Raw genomic sequence first — 20,124 nt, forward strand, 5'->3', positions numbered from 1 at the left:
TCTTTTCCAAAGCGAACTTGAAAAAATATGTGTAAAAAACTAACATAGCTTTATCAGAAACCAATCTGAAACCATCCTGAATTAATAAGAGAAAAGTACTTTATTTCAGTGGCATGCTTACCAAGAGAAAAAAACTACCAAGCTTTGACATTAGTAATATTGCTTTAGAAGAAGGAATTAAAACAGGTAATGTTTCATGCAAATATGTTTTTTAAAAGTTAATTGCATGGGGCAGCCCCGGTGGCGCAGCGGTTTAGCGCCGCCTGCAGCCCGGGGTGTGCTCCTGGAGACCCGGGATCCAGTCCCACTTCGAGCTCCCAGCATGGAGCCTGCTTCTCCTTCTTCCCGTGTCTCTGCCTCTCTCTCTCTCTCTCTCTCTCTCCTCTCTCTCTCTCTCTCTCTCTCTCTCTCTCTGCCTCTGAATAAATTTTAAAAAAAAGTTAATTGCATGAATTCATAGTTCACAATCCACAATGACTATTGATGCTCTTTTATTTCCCCTCTTCATATATTAAGGATATATTTATTATCTATGTCTCAGAGTAAAACATGCAGTGAGCTGCCTTATGAGCCAGAAACAAACAGGAAATGTTTTGTTTAAAATGAGTACTGCCACTCTGGTTACCATGATAAACTCACCTGTGCATTTCTTTTCAGATGTGGTGGTAGGAGAAGAGATATGGAATATCTAGTGCAATATAGTCCTATAACCTCATCAGACATATTTTTGGAATATGGAATGAAATATCTTTAAATTAACAGACACCACAGACTTAAGAAATAATCAGATTTTGGGAGAATACAACCTGATTTGTTCATTAAGTAGATAGCCAGATACCATGTATCCCAGTTACCTGAATATGAAAATTATACTTCACTCACTATTTCACATTTCAACTATAAAACTGCTTAGTGAGGAAGAATGGGTTACGAGGACATAAACAGGAAATTACATTAGAAAATCATTTAAAACATGCTATAGCAAGACCTGCTGATACCAATTTTTCTGCATTCATTGTTAACAGGCTCTACTAACTGGTGTTTGTGTATTATTTCATTACACAAAAATATAAATACTTGATACAAAAAAATCACAACACAAAAATATAAATACTTGATACAAAAAAATCACACACTCAGTAATTGGTGGACTAACAGCCAACCAACGAAGTGACCAAACAAACAAGCAAACAAAACACATAAAGCAAAACCATAAAACCATAGTATCAATCAATATTGGTCACAGATTCTGTGTAACTTATCAACTGTCTTATCAGACATACAAATAATTACAACCATCTTCTAGGACTCTCCTGTAGAGTAATGAGATCATTATAATGAAATGACTAGCATCATTCTGGGCCCAGAGTACACCACATAGTGAATAATGTTATCAGTCTTCTCCACACGTTTATCTAAGCAAGAAAGAGCTTGAGCAAATCAAGCTTGAGGAAATCAAACCTACAAGTAATATTTTTCAAAATATCAAAACAGCTTCAAATACTTTATAGGAAACAGCTGTAAGATGGAAAAAAAAGAGAGGCTGCCAGGACACATTAATAAAAAACTGTCTGAGCAGATGGAGGTTAGAGTGATAAAAGGACCAAGTTATTTGGCTGAAGAAACATGATTATTTTTTTTAAAAATTCAGGTTCTGAATAACACTAGAAGGAACAGACTGAGGTACAGTCTGTTGGTGGCAGCTGAAACAGCATGATGTTGTAGACATAGTTAAAGAAAATCCAATATAGTCAAGTATTTCATGCAGATACATAAAAATCCCCAGGCTGATAAGATACAGGTTGTAGAGAAAGCCAATGGCAGAAAGTTAAAAATAACTGAAAGTCACTGGAAGTCATCTGTTTCATCAACTTCTCAAATGTAGTTAAAAACATACACAGAAGCATGAGTGTTGATGTAAATATATATTTGGGGAATATTGTAATTAATATGATTATGTGAGTAAAATTTTAATACATATAGTAAATTACTACATATAAAACCAATATAAATTGTATTTAGCCCAGAGTTAAAAAGAGCTTGGGAAAACAGTTTCATTAAGCTAAAACTGATCTTTAGAAAAAACTGGTCTTTGTATTTCTGAATTTGTTAAAAATTGAGAGATATACAAGTAAGGTCTGACATTTTCAATTGTGAACAAAAGTAATCTGATTTAAAAGAAACAGTCTACTATCCAGCATGAACCAGAAAAATCAACTTGACCATCTATTAATCTCCTCCCATTTTCTCCATTAAAAGATGAGAACAGCAAATTAAATGGCCTCAGGGAACCTGACCCACCTGACTGAGTTCATTCTCAGGGGAGTCTCAGACCGCCCAGACCTCCAGATGCCACTCTTCTTTGTTTTCCTGGTGATCTATGGGCTCACCGTGGCAGGGAACCTGGGCATCATCACCCTCACCAGTGTTGACTCGCAGCTTCAAACGCCCATGTACTTCTTCCTCAGGCACTTGGCTATCATCAATCTTGGCGATTCTACTGTCATTGCCCCTAAGATGTTGGTCAACTTCTTGGCTTCAAAGAAAACCATATCCTACTATGGATGTGCAGCCCAGCTGGGTGGCTTCTTAGTTTTTATCGTGGGGGAGATTTTCATGCTGGCTGCAATGGCCTACGACCGCTACGTGGCTATTTGCAACCCCCTGCTCTACATGGTGGTGGTATCTCCGCAGATCTGCCTTCTGCTGGTGTCCCTCATATACCTCTACAGTCTGACCACAGCACTGACCGTTTCCTCCTGTGTGTTCTCTGTGTCATACTGCTCTTCCAACATAATCGACCATTTTTACTGTGATAATGTCCCTTTGTTGGCATTGTCCTGTTCTGATACCTACATTCCAGAAACAGTAGTGTTTACCTCTGCCGGGACCAATTTGTTTTTCTCCATGATTATTGTTCTAACCTCCTACTTCCACATTGTCCTTGCCATTTTGAGGATACGTTCCTCAGAGGGCCGACAAAAAGCCTTTTCCACCTGTGCCTCCCACATGATGGCTGTCACTGTGTTCTATGGGACCCTTCTCTTCATGTATTTGCAACCAGGGACCAACCACTCATTAGATACTGATAAAATGGCCTCTGTCTTCTACACCCTGGTGATACCAATGCTGAATCCCCTCATTTACAGCCTAAGGAACAAGGATGTGAAAGATGCATTCAAGAGATTCCTAAAGAGCCCTTGCCAGGCTTTCAAATTAGTGTAAATATGAAGATTCAGTTCTCTTACTTAAGGGTTTTTATTTGCTCCTGAAAACCTAGTATCTACTAAGTAGAGGCAATAAATAGTTATAAATTTTGTGGATTCAATGGGTACATCTTAACTCTTTCTATTCCACCGTCAAATATCCAACTATCCCTAATACAAAGACATATTAGTTGACCATACAAAATACGCTTAAGTGGTAAAAAATATTTTCAAAGTAAGCATATTTTAAAGTAAAACACAATATTGTATTTTCTGTGATTCATATATCTTGACTTTCTTAAATTCATTTTTGTCTTGCACCATAATAAATTTGAATCACAGAAAAAGAAATCTGTAAGAGAAAAACTAAAAACAGCAAAAAAGCCTAGATATCCATTGAAAGAGAACCTGTAGCAAACAGAAAAAGGAAACCTACAAAAGGAGATTCTACATTTCCACTACTATCATGTGTTACATGTAGACGAGGCAAAATGTTGATATTTCATTCCAATGTGCCATAAAATTAACATTCTCCATGTCTTATTCTCAGAGCAAACGTTGTGGTATAGGGCTCATTGTCTGTGTGATAGATTCATAACAGCAAACTCCACTTCTTTTGATATTTGTATATAGTGTGTTTTTGAGTAAAATCTCATTGGAATGAAAATAAAAACATTCTCCTCAAAGAGACACCAACTCTCAAGGGAACTCTGATGGAAAAAAATTAACAGTCATCATGTGCCATATCTACTTCTGTACATGTAAAATGTTCCTAATATACAATGAGTAAGGGAGACTGGTCAGGGCATGCAAGACAGGCAACATCTGTAAATGATATGAAATTTGGGGAGGTGGGATGTCAGAAAGAAGGCAACTATAGGGAACATGAAACTCGGGTCTATGAATCACTTGTCAATTTAGTCATAAACAAACAGCAAAGCTGAAAATATAAAGTGAGACTGTATGTTCAATACTTCTGGTCTCTTTTTTCATGGAAGACAGCATGTTCACAGTCCTGGGGATAGGGATGTGGGCTTCCTTGGTGAGTAGGTGGGCGTACATGATTCTGTCTAAAACATCTACATCTGTATATTGGCATAGTATCTTAGCTGGGCAGTCTAAAACCTTGCACCTGTCTCATTCACTAGTACTCAAGGGGATAGTCTCTCAAAAGCTTATATAGCATATACCCTTTATGCATGTGTTAGCTACAAAATTTACCTTAAACAAACTCTACACAATGCCCACTCTAAATGAAGGATAAGTTCATTAGGTTGAAAGGTAACACAGCGCATGCACACACACACATGCACACCCACTCACATATCACTTGTACACGTTTATCAGAATTGACGAATCCACACATTCAACCAACCACGCAGGCACATGAGCCCAGTACCACCTTTCCTTGAAGTAACGTAGGGAAACTCATTTATGTGGCAGCACTGATCTCCAATTGGTCAAAGCTATCAACCTGCGAGATGCTAAGTCACCTGTACTTCCAGTTTATACCTTCCTAACTGCTCTGCAGGTTCCATGGCATTTGTGTCCAGACAGTGACAACAAAATCCCCCTGGTGGTGAGGGGAGAGGGAAGATGCAAGACAGTCACAAAGCAAGGTCTGACTGCACCTGTAAGAGATAGGACATATAAAAAAAAAAGAAAAAAGGAGATAGGACACACATCAAACAGCACCACAGAGCCCCTCCTGAAACTACCACAGTAGTGGTAGCTTTGACCCCACTCTGTATATAGGGATGTTCTAGGCAGAAAGCACAGTGCCACACAAAGAATCCTTTCAAGACCACGAAAATAAGAAAAACCATCCAAGTTTCTCAAATTCAGCCTAGAAAATGCCATTTTGACCCGAAAACTTACTGAAGGAGTATTTTCACAGCAGCTCCTTTTGTTTTGAAGCACCATGATCATATATCCCAACATTTTACTTATGACCCAAGAGATGTGTGTAGCATGATTGTTTCCTCCTTTATCAATTGTCTGATAGGTAACAGTAATTGGCATGTTTCTGAATTTTTCAGTTGAAAGGTTAATCTAAACAAATGTAAGACTTCCAATGGAGATTTTATTGTCTCTTCAGGTCTAGATAAGCTTGGTTTGAACTGCTAATGCCATCTCCCTGCAAGTCCAAAAGGCTTCACCAGATATCTCGATGCCATGAGTCCCATCTATCATTTCTGCTTCCAAAAAAAAAAAAAAATTAAAAAAACACAAACAAAAGTCTGCTTCCACAAGCCATTTCCATGGAAAGAAAAAAACCCTTTCAAGGAAAATCAATAAAGAAGTAGAAATCACTGAAGATATGAGTGACAGGAGACAAGATAGAGGGTTCTATGGTAGCATCAGGTCTCATTTTTTTTTTGTGTATTTTTTTTATTGGAGTTCAATTTGCCAACATATAGTAAAAACCCTATGTTCATCCTGTTAAGTGCCCCCCTCAGTGTCCGTCACCAAGTCACCCCATCCACCCCACCTCCCCTTCCACTACCCCTTGTTACTTTCCCAGAGTTAGGAGTCTCTCATGTTCTGTCTCCCTCACTGATATTTTCCACTCAATTTCTCTCCTCTCCCCTATAATCCCTTTCACAATTTTTTTATTCCCCATATCAATGAGACCATATAATGTTTGTCCTTTTACAATTGACTTACTTCACTCAACATAATACCCTCCAATTCCATCCACATTGAAGCAAATGGTGGTATTCATTGTTTCTAATGGCTGAGTAATATTCCATTGTATACATAGACCACATCTTCTTTATCCATTCATCTTTCATTGGACACCAAGGTTCCTTTCACAGTTGGCTATCGTGGACATTGCTGCTATAAACTTTGGGGTGCAGGTGTCTCAGTCTTTCACTGCATCTATATCTTTGGGGTAAATCCCCAGTACTGCAATTGCTGGGTCGTAGGGCAGATCTATTTTTCACTCTTTGAGGAACCTCCACACAGATTTCCAGAGTGGCTGTACCAGTTCACATTCCTACCAACAGTGCAAGAGGTACCCCTTCCTCCACATCCTCTCCAACATTTGTTGTTACCTGTCTTGTTTATTTTTTTATTTTATTTTTTTTCCTGTCTTGTTTAACAGTGAATTTTCCCCATTCTCACTGGTGTGAGGTGGCATCTCATTATAGTTTTGATTTGTATTTCTCTGATGGCCAGTGATGTGGAGCATTTTCTCATGGGTTTGTTGGCCACGTGTAGGTCTTCTTTGGTGAAATTTCTGTTCAAGTTTTTTGTTAATTTCATGATTGGATTATCTGTTTCTTTGCTGTTGAGTTTAATAGGTGCTTTATAGATCTTGTATACTAGCCCTTTATCTGATAGGTCATTTGCGAATATCTTCTCTCATTCTGTAGTTTTTTAGTTTTGTTGACTGTTTCTCTAGCTGTGCAGAAGCTTTTTATCTTGATGAAGTCCCAATAGTTCAGCTTTGCTTTTGTTACCCTTGCCTTCATAGAGGTATCTTGCAGAAGTTGCTGTGGCCAAATTCAAAAAGGGTATTTCCTGTGCTCTCCCCCAGGGTTTTGATGGAATCTTGTCTCACATTTAGATATTTCATCCATTTTGAGTTTATCTTTGTGTATGGTGTAAAACAATGGTCTAGTTTCATTCTTCTGCACGTGGATGTCCAATTTTCCCAGCAGCATTTATTGAAGAGACTGTCCTTTTTCCAGTGAATTGTCTTCCAGCTTTGTGGAATATTAGTTAACCATAGAGTTGAGGGCCTATTTCTGGGTTCTCTATTCTGTTCCATTGATCTATGTGTCTGTCTTTGTGCCAGTACCACACTGTCTTGGTGATCACAGCTTTGTAGTACAACTTGAAATCCAGCATTGTGAGGCCCCCGGCTCTGGTTTTCTTTTTTAATATTCCCCCTGGCTACTCGGGGTCTTTTCTGATTCCACACAAATCTTAAAATGATTTGTTCCAACTCTGAAGAAAGTCCATGGTATTTTGATAGGGATTGCATTAAACGTGTAAATTGCCCTGGGTAGCACTGGCATTTTCACAATATTAATTCTTCCATTTCATGAGCATGAAATATTTTTCCTTCTCTTTGTGTCTTCCTCAATTTCTTTCAGAAGTGTTCTGTAGTTTTGAGGGTATAGATCCTTTATCTCTTTGGTTAGGTTTATTCCTAGGTATCTTATGCTTTTGGGTGCAATTGTAAATGGGATTGACTCCTTAATTTCTCTTTCTTCAGCCTCATGGTGAGTCTATAGAAATGCTACTGATTTCTGGGCATTTATTTCGTATCCTGCCACACTGCCTCCTTATGTTTAGAGAAACTTAACTACACCACCACAAATTAATTTCCCACTGCTCTTCTAATATCTCCAGATTCAAACTTTATCATTATTCCTTGTTTTGCTCCTTCTCTTTGTACCACTTTTCTTTTCTCTCTGTGTCTCAATAAAGGCCACTGAATTTTTCTTTCCTTCTATTAAATAGAGCTACTGTTTATGAAGTTTGATGCCCTTCCATAAGTTATACTCCATGTCACTGTTCCAACCTTTCCTTCAGGATTGGTTTTGACTCCTTCAATATTTATAAAGCTAATGAACAATCATTATTTGGATTAGAGAAATTTTGTCGACAAACATAGTTTTGATAACAATTCTTACCTCAGCTCACAAAATGTACAAGACATTAGGTTACTTATAATATAAATACAAAAATGACTACTTCTTAAAAAGAATACAGAATAGAATATTGCACAATCATAACCACCACGAGTTCTCTCAATTTGTGACCACATAGAAAGACCTAGAGGGATGACATTAAGTATAATAAATTCAAGAGAAAAAAGCAAATACTTTGTGATTTCACATATTTGTGGACTATAAAAGCAAAGCAAATGAACAAACAGATTCTTAAATAAAGAGAACACACTAGTTTTTTTCCAGAAAGGAAGCGTAGAGGAAATAAGCAAAATAGATAGAGGGGATTAAAAGATACAAACTTCCAGTTTAAAATATGTAAATCACAGATATGGAAAGCACTCTACAGAGAATAGTCAATAATATTATAATAGTATTGAATGGTGACAAACTGTGACTGCGCTTATCATGATGAGCACTGATAGTGTACACAATTAATAGAACCCATATGTAATATACCTGAAACTAATACAGAATTTTGTGTTCATTATACTTCGATTTAAAAGCATCTAACCACAAAAGTAGTTTGAATTATAATTGTCAGAAGAAATTACTAATTATTTCTTTAAAATACTTGAAATATGTGTTTAAAGATCTAATAAGTTAATGTTATTAGAATGATAAATATTATTAATGTGTACAGTCAAAAGTGATTAAGATATGAGCTGAGATTATGCTATATTAATTTAAAATCTTTATGAAATATGTAAAGAAGATACTTTCATGTTTAGATATGGATGCCTAAAACTTGGGTGCTAGATCACAGACTAATCAAATTTGGGGGCAAACTAGCAGTTTCTTAATCTCTGTTGTAATCACCTTTCTCCTTGCATGTTTTCTCAGGATTTTTCAGCATTTTATGTGTATTTCATGCTTCAACCACAGGGAATTATAAGCTCTGAAACAGAAAGGCAGTGTGGCAGGCCCCCAGGACCAGCATGCAGGGGTGAAGGATGGCTGCACACGGAGGGGGGGGGGCGCTGTGCCACCACAGGAGAGTCAGGCTGCAGCTCAGCCAATTCTGCACACCTGCCAGGAGGATGAGAAGTCAGCTTTCCAGGTGTCCAGGAGGAAAAGTAGAATTTGGTGGCCTCCCCTCCTGGACTCAGCTACAAGCTGTGTGCAAATGTTTTGTCATCTAACAACAACTTCATCAGCACTATCACTGTGATAGACATTCAAATACTAAAGTTATATAAAAATCAATAGTATATGTCTCCATTATAATCCCTGAACTTCTTTGATGACAGGGATTATACTTAGTGCAGTTTTCTACTTCCAGTCAAGAACAATATTTGGATTCCTTGAAAAAATAATGTATTAAAACAAGTGAAACCATTTAGCTCTGTCAAGCTAAATTTCATGTAATTATTTGTTGCAACTTTTACCATTTGTACAAGTGGTGCATATTCATAAGTTGGATGTCCAGGGTCTGAAAACACTAGGATACTGAGGGTGGAATACACATTAATGAAAGAAATCTTTATTTAGAACTAATTTATTTAAATCAATTAACTGTACTTATTTTTCCCCAGTCGGGAATGCAAGATACATTGTAGACATGTCCATTCATGGGTTAGCAAGAACCACACTCAAAGTTCTTAATTGTGATAATATATGGAGATCCAAAGGTCGGTATCTCTCTAAATGCCTAAAGAATTAGAGCAAACCTATAGTAAATGGGGGGTAGAATGAGAGTGTAACAATTTTATTCAGTGTCAGCAAAATATTGGTATGGATGTAATAAAATGAATATAATTCAAAAACAGATAGTTTAGTGAAAACCATTGGATATCCAAATGAGTTATATATAACATATTGTGCACTTTAAAACATACATTATTTTACTTTATAAAGCTATATTCCATTTTAGGACATACATCAGCTTTTGTAAAAGAGGTACCCATGGGGAAGAGAGCTAGAAACGGACAAGGGAAATTAGTTTCAGTATGCACCTCGGGTGTGGAATTACAGTATCACTAACTCAATTTTAGCCCTTATTAGAAAAAGAAAAAAAATAGGAGTTAGAGACATATTCATAATTTTTATTCCTTTTGTATCTTCTAACACACTATAGGACATGTTTAAATAGTTTTGTTAATCCTCAAATATAACACATGGAAGAAGCTTTTGTGGAAAATGCTGAAAGTTTATGTAATTTCTAGATGAATAAAGCATGTATCTGAGAAATGATCTATATAAAAGCAGATATTTCAGTAAAAAAACAAAAATAGCAAATTAGAAGCAAAGTAAATTTCATGTATATATATATGTGACTTCATATATATGTTCATATTTGTATATATACACATTATATTTTATGTATATATATATACATATATATTTTATGTATATATACATATATATTTTATGTATATATATACATATATATATTTTATGTATATATATATACAATATATATATATATTGTATATATATATAATATTACCTCAATAGGGAAATAAAACTCACGGAATAATTAGCAAAGATGAGTGACATCATTTCCTGCTCTCAGATGCTTTGGGAATAACTCAGGATTGCATTCAAGTTCCCAGAGGAGTTTCTCAAATAGAGGAGATGCTCATAAATTCTTCCCACTGTAGTCAGGCTGGTAATCACACAAGAAAATAGGAAGCCAGTCACCACTTAAGGTGAGTAGCGGCCACCGATATGATTGCTAGATTACCTGCAGTGATGATTCTTGATTCCTTGTTCAATTTAAGGGACACATATGAGTATTGTCACCAATGCCAACTCAGTACATCATGTATATTACTCATCTCTTTTCCTAACTAGATTTCTTAGAGCTAAGATAGATGTTTACCACTATTATAATGTTCTCTGAAGGTGGTAAGGGACCTCATTTCTATTTCTGATTATTTCTACATTTAGATTGAGATTCTAGACAATACACATCATGAAAGGGGAAGTAAGCACTTTTGCAACCTCAGCTTAGGATCCTCCTCTGTCCCTCCCTCACCTCTGGATCCCTCTCTCCTTTTAATGGGATTGCAATATTCTCAATTGGACCAATCCATTAATCTCTGCTGAGGCTATTTACAAAAAGTTATAGAATATTGATTGAGATTAGGTATTCGCACCCTTGGGCTCCCTGTCTAACCCCAGGCCCTGGAACAGTTCCGAGTTCCTGCTTCCATCTGAGAAGAGTCAGGTTTGAGGCTCAATTTCCTTGCTTTTTCCAGACAGTGCTTGAGTAGGACTGGGGGAAGGAGTACCACATAAATATTCACTCAAATGAGTTTCAGGGGAACTGCAGGCATCTGTAAAAATCACAATAAAATGCATGTTGAGATGAAGAGATTTGCCAACTCTACAAGCTGCTATGGAATAGTTCTTTGGGGTATAATTTTTGTAGCTTAAAGCATTAGAGTTTTTCGTTTGTTTGATTGCTGCTAATGGATGTTTCAAATTGCTTTGCTGTGAATATTTTGTTAATTTGAATAGGTTTTTGGACAGAGTAAATTTTGTGAAGTAGTTTCATCTGCCAAAATAATGTTAAATTACTATTCTATATTTTGGAAATTTCCTTTTTTATGGGCATCCAGAGCTTTTAGTTTTTAAGGTTATGAATTGCGAACAGTTTCTTATGACATGATGTCCTTGACAAGTCTACAGTTGATTTTTGTGTGGATGACCAGAACATCCAAGTTCATCATCCTTTGTAAGGATGATCACCTTCCCCAGATCCAATGAAGACCATTTTTTCGTGCCTGTCCTGACATGCCCCTTTTCTCATATATTACAGTTCTTTGCATGCATGAGTCTTTGCCCGAGGTTCCCATTCTTTTTCATTGATGTCTACCATATCATCTCAAGAAATCCAGCAAAAGTTTTATTATCTGGTAAAACAAGTCCCTTCAAAAGTGTCTTGCTTCTTCTTAACAGTTTGCATTTTCAAAATGCATTTGAAACTAATATCAAAATCTATAAATATCCTTAGTGATTTTTGATTGTAAGGTCATTGAATTAATAGATCAATTTCAACACAAGTAACATTTTGTCACATCAGGTTGTACAATCCAGGACATTGAGTTTCTATTAATTTACTTAGGACTTCTATAATGCGTCCCCAAAAGGGTTGAATTTTTCTCTCTTTAGGAGTAGGTTTTGTTTCTATAAAATATTCCATCAATATGGGATTTCACTTTTATTCTTAATTTTAGTTGCTTTTGTCCATTCTAACTGGTATTAATTCATCATCTATTCAGATGCTCGTTTATCCCCTAATTCTTTTTGATGATGTGGTAAAATCTGATTACAGATTTTCCAGAAGAAAACTGTCCAGCCAAACATAGGATAAACCCAGCTTGAACAAGTGTTTTATCACTCTTAGGCATTTTTAAACATATATCAATGATATATTAATATTGTTTACAGTTTTACAGCTGCATAAGTGAAATTATAGGCCTGAATATGTAGTGAGCTTTAACATATATAAATATAACAAAATATTATAATTTGCATATACAAGTATGTGTATGTTTAAATCAGGATTTAGGGCCTCCTAGAATGAGTCACAATGTAGTCCTCATTTTTTTATACTCTAGAAGACTTTGTAATGAAATCAGATGATTTTTTTTTCCCCGTAAAACTTTAGAAGTACCTACTTTTGAAAACAGTCTGAGGGAAAACAGACTTGGAAAAGAAGAGGTAGATAAAGTGCAATCCTTAAATAAACTGAGTTTACAAGAAACATTTCACCTATAGTTGACAGAAGATGAAATAAAGGTGTAAGAATAGGATTTAAATTAAAATATATAAGTGTATTCCATTTCTCCCAAAGCCATGCCCTGTTGGCTTTATCTGGATCTAGTAATCATTTGTCCTGATACATGTCATTTAAACAAACAGAAAGTAAATACTTCTACTGAATCATGCTATATGCCTTTCCCCTCACTTCCCACTACTATGTCTTTCATTCATCTGCTTCAGGCAATGTGATTTGCCAACCTGTATTGAATTTGAGATAGCACACCCAGTGTTGGCCTGATATTTTTCTTGGTAGGGTGAGTACATTTATAGCAGCTTACTGAATGATTTTAGGAGATACATCAACAAATACAATTTAATGACTTTTTCCTTAAAAAGTGCTCGACCAGGCAGCCTGGATGGCTCAGCGGTTTAGTGCCATCCTCAGCCCAGGACATGATCCTGGAGACCTGGGATCCTGTTCCATGTTGTGCTCCCTGCATGGAGCCTGCTTCTCCCTCTGCCTGTGCCTCTGCCTCTCTCTCTCTCTCTCTGTGTGTGTGTGTGTCTCATGAATAAATAAAATCCTTTAAAAAATGTGCTAGAGAAATCTAATTACATTACGCCTACCTCAGAGATATTAGGGGTAAGTTAAGGCAAATATGGGAAGGACCACTTTATTGTTATTTTTTACCGTATTGAATAACTTCTAGATGTGGCCTTATTTGGAATGAAAAATAGCAATAATCACACACTGAAAGAGTCAACACCCAAGTGCTGAGAATCCACATGCACTACTCTATGGGAAATAAAAGATATCTATGTGCATTAGAATGCACTAGTTGGGACTTCTGTAAAAGTGCTAAATTATCGTCTATTATATACAAATTATAAACACTCTTTAATACCCATAAAAGCATAATAGAATGAGAATACAGTTTTATTTTTTTAAGATTTTATTTACTTATTTATAAGAGACTAACAGAGAGGCAGAGACAAAGGCAGAGAGAGAAGCAGACTCCTCACAGGGAGCCTGATGTGGGACTCAATCCCAGAACCCCGATATCCTGCCCTGAGCCAAAGACAGATGCTCAACTGCTAAGCCACCCAGGCGTCCTGAAAATACAGTCCTGAAATTAAAAATGATATGAATGGTGGAAAGAGAATGGTCTTAAATATGCAGAGCTACAATGATAAAAGTAAACCAAAGTCTACTGCATGAATTAATCATGGTTTTCTTTGGGACAAAGGTTGGGATAAAATTTCAAGGACCAGAAGCAAGGGCTTTTACTTATATTAGAATACTTTCCTAGCTATTATGTGTTAACCAATTATAGATAAGTTAAGTAAAAGCATATCTAAAAAGATATCAGGATTACCACTTAAGACCAGATGTGTCTAATGATACCTGTTGACAGACCATAAATGGATGATAGTGACTTGGTAACAATAGCCAGCAAACAGCACAAATAAATAAACTAACTACTGTATATCTTAGGTTGTAACACCTCCTTTTTTGGTTCCAGGTTCAGTGTCGAGGTGAGTCCTATTTTAAATTAACCGATCGAAAAAATTGGACCAATCTGATCCACAGATGTTGTCTCCTGAATCCCTATGACTCTTGTGATGGTTGTTCCCACAGCAATTTCGCTTAATGGCCTGGATGAACAAAATCTAACAGTGCTAACAGAATTCATCCTAATGGGAATCACCGACCATCCTGAGCTGCAGGCTCTCTTCTTTGGGCTTTTCCTCATCATCTACACAGTTTCAGTGGTGGGCAACCTGGGCATGATCATCCTCACCAAGGTGGACTCCAGGCTCCAAACACCCATGTACTTCTTCCTCAGACACCTGGCTTTCATTGATCTTGGCTACTCATCAGCTGTGGCACCCAAAATGTTAGTAAATTTTGTAGCTGATCAAAATACAATCCCCTATAACTGGTGCGCTACCCAGCTGGCTTTCTTCATCTTGTTCATCATCAGTGAGCTGTTCAATCTATCTGCAATGGCCTATGACCGTTATGTGGCCATCTGTAACCCTCTGCTCTACACCATTGTTATGTCACAAAGAGTGTGCTGGGGGCTGATAACAATCCCTTATGTCTACAGTGCCTGTCTCTCTCTGATAATCACCATCAAGATTTTTATGGCATCCTTCTGTGGACATAATGTCATTAGACATTTTTACTGTGATAGTCTTCCCTTGTTAACTTTGCTGTGTTCAAGCACACGTGACATTGAGTTGATAATACTGATCTTTTCAGCATTTAATTTGATTTCCTCCCTTCTCATAGTGCTTGTGTCCTACATCCTCATCCTTATGGCCATCCTTAGGATGAACTCTGCAGAGGGCAGGCACAAGGCCTTCTCCACCTGTGGATCCCACCTGACGGTGGTTGTTGTATTGTATGTCACTCTCTTCTTCATGTACGTGCAGCCCAAATCCAGTCATTCCTTTGATACTGATAAAATCGCCTCTATATTTTACACTTTGATAATCCCTATGCTGAATCCCATGATCTACAGTCTAAGGAACAAAGAGGTAAAAGGTGCCCTGCATAGAATATGGAAAAACCTGCATAAACCACCTGTGTAGAGTTCAATATAGGCAGTTCATGTAATAAAATAGGTACAGACTTCTGTTTAGGACATGTCATTGGCCTTAGAAAGGAGTAATGTGTAGAAGTCGTGGAAAGCTAGAAATGCTTTTCCTGTTCATAGGTATTCCAGTAGTGATCATTCTTCTCATGCCAGCTTTGGTTTAAGTGCTAAGACAAGTCCAGACCACTGTTCCCATATTACCAAGTACTTATTTTGCAACAGAAGGCAAGTTTTGGTTTGCTTTGTTTGTTTTCTTTAAAATACATCATGCCCTGATAATCTTTTTTCATATTTTTATGTCTTTTATTAAATATGAAATAAATATGCCCACCATACTGGCATATGGCACAGAGAAGATGGAACTTAATGTTCTTTGTGTAAGGAATATGTACATCAATGAATAATCAACAATGTCTGCCTTAAGTACCAACACTTTAACTTTATCCCATTGTGGTGGGTTGCATCTCAGTCTGTTAAGTGTTGATATGTGAGCCTGTGTATGCTTATTGGGACTTCATCAAGATAAGAAGCTTTTGCACAGCAAAGGATACAGTCAACAAAACTCAAAGACAACCTACAGAATGGGAGAAGATATTTGCAAATGACGTATCAGATAAAGGGCTAGTTTCCAAGATCTATAAAGAACTTCTTAAACTCAACACCAAAGAAACAAACAATTCAATCATGAAATGGGCAAAAGACATGAAGAGAAATCTCACAAAGGAAGACATAGACATGGCCAACATGCACATGAGAAAATGCTCTGCATCACTTGCCATCAGAGAAATACAAATCAAAACCACAATGAGATACCATCTCACACCAGTGAGAATGGGGAAAATTAACAAGGTAGGAAACCACAAATGTTTGAGAGGATGCGGAGAAAAGGGAACCCTCTTACACTGTTGGTGGGAGTGAACTGGTGCAGCCACTCTGGAAAACTGTGTGGAGGTTCCTCAAACAGTTAAAAATATACCTGCCCTACGACCCAGCAATTGCACTGCTGGGGATTTACCCCAAAGATTCAGATGCAATGAAATGCTGGGACACCTGCACCCGGATGTTTATAGCAGCGATGTCCACAATAGCCAAATGTGGAAGGAGCCTCGGTGTCCATCGAAAGATGAATGGATAAAAAAGATGTGGTTTATGTCTACAATGGAATATTACTCAACTATTAGAAACGACGAATACCCACCATTTGCTTCAACGTGGATGGAACTGGAGGGTATTATGCTGAGTGAAGTAAGTCAATCGGAGAAGGACAAACAGTATATGTTCTCATTTATTTGGGGAATATAAATAATAGTGAAAGGGAATATAAGGGAAGGGTGAAGAAATGTGTGGGAAATATCAGAAAGGGAGACAGAACATAAAGACTCCTAACTCTGGGAAACGAACTAGGGGTGGTGGAAGGGGAGGAGGGCGGGGGATGGGGGTAATTGGGTAGCGGGCACTGAGGGGGACACTTGACGGGATGAGCACTGGGTGTTATTCTGTATGTTGGTAAATTGAACACCAATAAAAAATAAATTTATTAAAAAAAAGGAAATCAGAAATAAAAGTGTGATTATTTTAGGTAGCATAAATGTGTACAGCAACAATTCAAAATTGCTTATTTCTGAAACATTAGAAATAATACCTGAGTTTTGCTAGATTGGTGCATATAAGGTCAGCATTTAAGACATCTAGGGTTTTTATGTTTTTGTTTTTGTTTTTGTTTTTTTACTACAAGTTACCAATATATATATATATATATATATATATATATATATATATATATATAATTTAAACTAAAAATTTAATTGAAATAAAACTTTATAATACCTTAGAAAAATTTTAGTGAACGATTTGCATGATTTTCCTGCTGGGTACTATAAAACCTTGCTAAATTATTAAGGAAGACATAATGTTACATATACCATACCATTATTTGGATGAATAAATGTCATGTGGTTAGTTTCCCTTAAATTATTCAATGTATTTAATACAGTGACATTCAGAATCCAACAGTATTTTGTGATACTCAGGTTGATTTTAAGAATCATGTGTAATTTTAAAAATTGTAAGCATTACTGAATGGTACAATTGTTCTTTTGCTATAAATTTAAATATTTATATGTTTCTGTAGAATTAAAAAACTACCAATTAAAAAAAAAGGATCTAGACTATCTTAAAAGAAGAAAGAACGCAGAGGTATTCCAATAACAGTTATGAATTCCTTTAAAGCTAGATTAGGTTTTAAATTATTTTTAGAACTATTTTAAATTTTTTAATTCTTCCTTCCTTTCTTCATTCCTTCTTTGTCTTTTCTTCTTTCTTTTAGAATGATGGAGCTGACTCTAAAATTTACTCAGAAAGGCAAAATGCCTAAAATATAAAGATGGTCTTGAAAAAAGAGAACAAAATGCCAGGAGTAGCACAACTGGATTTCATTATCTATTTTAAAGGTTTAGTATATAAGAAAACATTTTCCTAGTTGTCATAGTCCCTAAAGGAGTAATATAGATGTCCTTCTAAAAATTAAAATTAGAAATACCATATAATCAAGTAATTTCACTGCTGTGTATTTACCCAAAGAACATAAAGATGCTAATTTGAAAAGATATGTGCATTCTTATGTCCATTGCAATATTATTTACAGCAGCCATGATACAGAAGCAACCCAAGTAGCCCTTGATAGATGAGTTGGTACAGAGGATGTGGAATATGTATGGAATGGAATATTATTCGGTCATACAAAACATGGAGATCTTGCCATTGTGCCTCTTACAAATCCATAAAGAATTTACATGAAATACAATACAAAGGTGACAAATGATATCAACAATCATGTTTCAAGAAAATATCTAAGTTGCCATTAAACATAAAGGTTTTCAATTGCATTCAGCATTAGAGTAATACAAACCAAAACCACAATGATGCCTTGCACATTTTCACAGGTAAGAACTTGTGAAGAAAATGATGGAAAATACTGAATGTAGACAAGGATATTAAGCAACCATAAGTATTTGCTTTCTAATAGGAATGCATGTCAAATAAACACTGCAAACTCATCAGGTAGTATTTATTAATGATAATATGTATATCCTACTACTCAAAAATTTCAGTGTGAAGCATATACTAAAATAAAAACACATCCAAGATTAAGCTGATCTCGATTAAATAGTAGTGTGGATGTGAAGGCCGAGGGAGGAGCTATTTTTAACTACCACTTTCAGGAAATTGTGTCTGTGTATCAGGGCAATATTTTTTATAAAGTATAAATGACTCTCTTTCATAAATACATTACAAAAATCCAAATTTTATCTTTTTATAATGCAACGGTGTGAAAAAGAAAGCTTCATGCTCATCAAAACATCAGATGAAATGGAATGTTTATATCCCTAGTCATAAAACTGCAAATTCAGATCAATTCTAATATTTGTTTTTTTTTAGATTTTATTTATTTATTCATGAGAGACAGAGGCACAGACACATGCAGAAGGAGAAGCAGGCTCCATGCAGGGAGCCTGATGTGGGACTCCATCCCAGGTCTCCAGGATCACACCCTGGGCCGAAGGCAGCACTAAACCACTGAGCCACTTGGGCTACCCAATTCTAACATTTGATTCTAGCACAATAATAACTGATTTGTGGTATATACATAAAATGGATCTGTCCACAGACATGAGAATGAGCACTCTAGAACTACCTATAACAACATATCAGCTAAAAGAAGCCAGACAAAAAAATACATATGCTTCTGTGGCCACAATGTCATCAGTTATTTATACTAGCACTGTCTCCCTTTGTTGTCTTTGCTCTGCTCAAATATGCATAAAATTGAATGATGATTTTGATTTTCCAGTTTTTATTTGAAAAAATTTTTCTTCTGATAGTTCTTACCTGGTGATCTTGGTAGCCATTGTCAGGATGAACTCAGCTGAAGGTAGACACAAGGCTTTTCCCACCTGTGGGTCCCACCTGACAGTGGCTACAGTGCTCTATGGGATTTTGATATTTATGTACATGCAACAGGAGTCCAGTCATTCCTTTGACATTGAGAGTGGTGTCCCTATTTTGCACTCTTCTAATCCTCACGCTAAATCCCTTTACCTATATAGCTTTTGAGGAACAAAGATGTCAAATATGCAGGATAAAGGAAGTGACAAAAAGTATGCAATATCTTCTCTTAATTATCATACCATGTGGTTCCTATCAATATTAAACCTAGTTATGTATTCTTTCACAGGTAAAAGCAAAACTAGATGAATTCAATATATATTTAGAGATTGATTTCTACGTACCTGTCCTATTCTAGTGAACTTGCAGAAAGAGACATTTGGCATATAATATACATTAATTCAAATTAAATTAATAAATTAATAAATTAATAAATTAATAAATTAATTTAAATACCTGCAAAATTATGCCATTCTGTTAAGAGGTAAATTCATATAACCAGTAAAAACCTGCATATGAATGACATGTGTAAATAAGATTTAAATGTGCCAAAACAGATAATGAGATGGGATCAGACCAGGATTAATAGAAGGATGAAAGGGTAAAAGGAGATTCAATTTTACAAGAAAAAGGCATTCTATGGTGAAAGTCAATCAAATGGCTAATGTGGTTAATGTGGGACTGTGGGACGCCTGGATAGCTCAGTGTTTGAGTGTCTGCCTTGGCTCAGGTTGTGATCCTGGGGTCCTGGGATTGAGTTCTGCTTTGTGCTCCCTGCAGGGATCCTGCTTCTCCCTCTGCCTATGTTGCCTCCCTCTGTGTCTCTCATGAGTAAATAAATAATTTGGGGGGAAATAAAGGTTTCTTTCCATCTCTCTCTTACCCTTCTTTCTAAAAAAAACAAAACAAAACAAAAACTGGCTAATGTGTCCATGTAAAGTAATTGTATTCAATTGGTAGGAAGCTTCACTT

General features: G+C 36.3%; 2 protein-coding genes and 1 long non-coding RNA gene across 3 annotated transcripts; 2 read left to right on the forward strand and 1 right to left on the reverse strand.

Moving 5' to 3' along the window:
- Positions 1-381: 381 nt before the first annotated feature.
- Positions 382-14,642, reverse strand: LOC140612764 (uncharacterized). Its single transcript, XR_012013915.1, has 5 exons — positions 14,318-14,642; positions 10,993-11,172; positions 10,364-10,499; positions 4,719-4,837; positions 382-418 (listed from the first exon to the last, which is right to left on the reverse strand). It is a non-coding gene; the product is annotated as an uncharacterized lncRNA (long non-coding RNA).
- LOC140612762 (olfactory receptor 8J2-like) lies at positions 2,278-3,225 on the forward strand. Its single transcript, XM_072790826.1, has one exon. The coding sequence runs from the start codon at positions 2,278-2,280 to the stop codon at positions 3,223-3,225; it is 948 nt and encodes a 315-aa protein (XP_072646927.1).
- LOC140612763 (olfactory receptor 8K3-like) lies at positions 14,303-17,894 on the forward strand. The gene is made up of 2 exons (XM_072790827.1): positions 14,303-15,155; positions 17,866-17,894. The coding sequence occupies exons 1-2, from the start codon at positions 14,303-14,305 to the stop codon at positions 17,892-17,894; spliced, it is 882 nt and encodes a 293-aa protein (XP_072646928.1).
- Positions 17,895-20,124: the final 2,230 nt, after the last annotated feature.

Source organism: Canis lupus, chromosome 21 (genome assembly GCF_048164855.1).
Source record: "Canis lupus baileyi chromosome 21, mCanLup2.hap1, whole genome shotgun sequence".
In the NCBI taxonomy this organism is placed as follows: domain Eukaryota; kingdom Metazoa; phylum Chordata; class Mammalia; order Carnivora; family Canidae; genus Canis; species Canis lupus.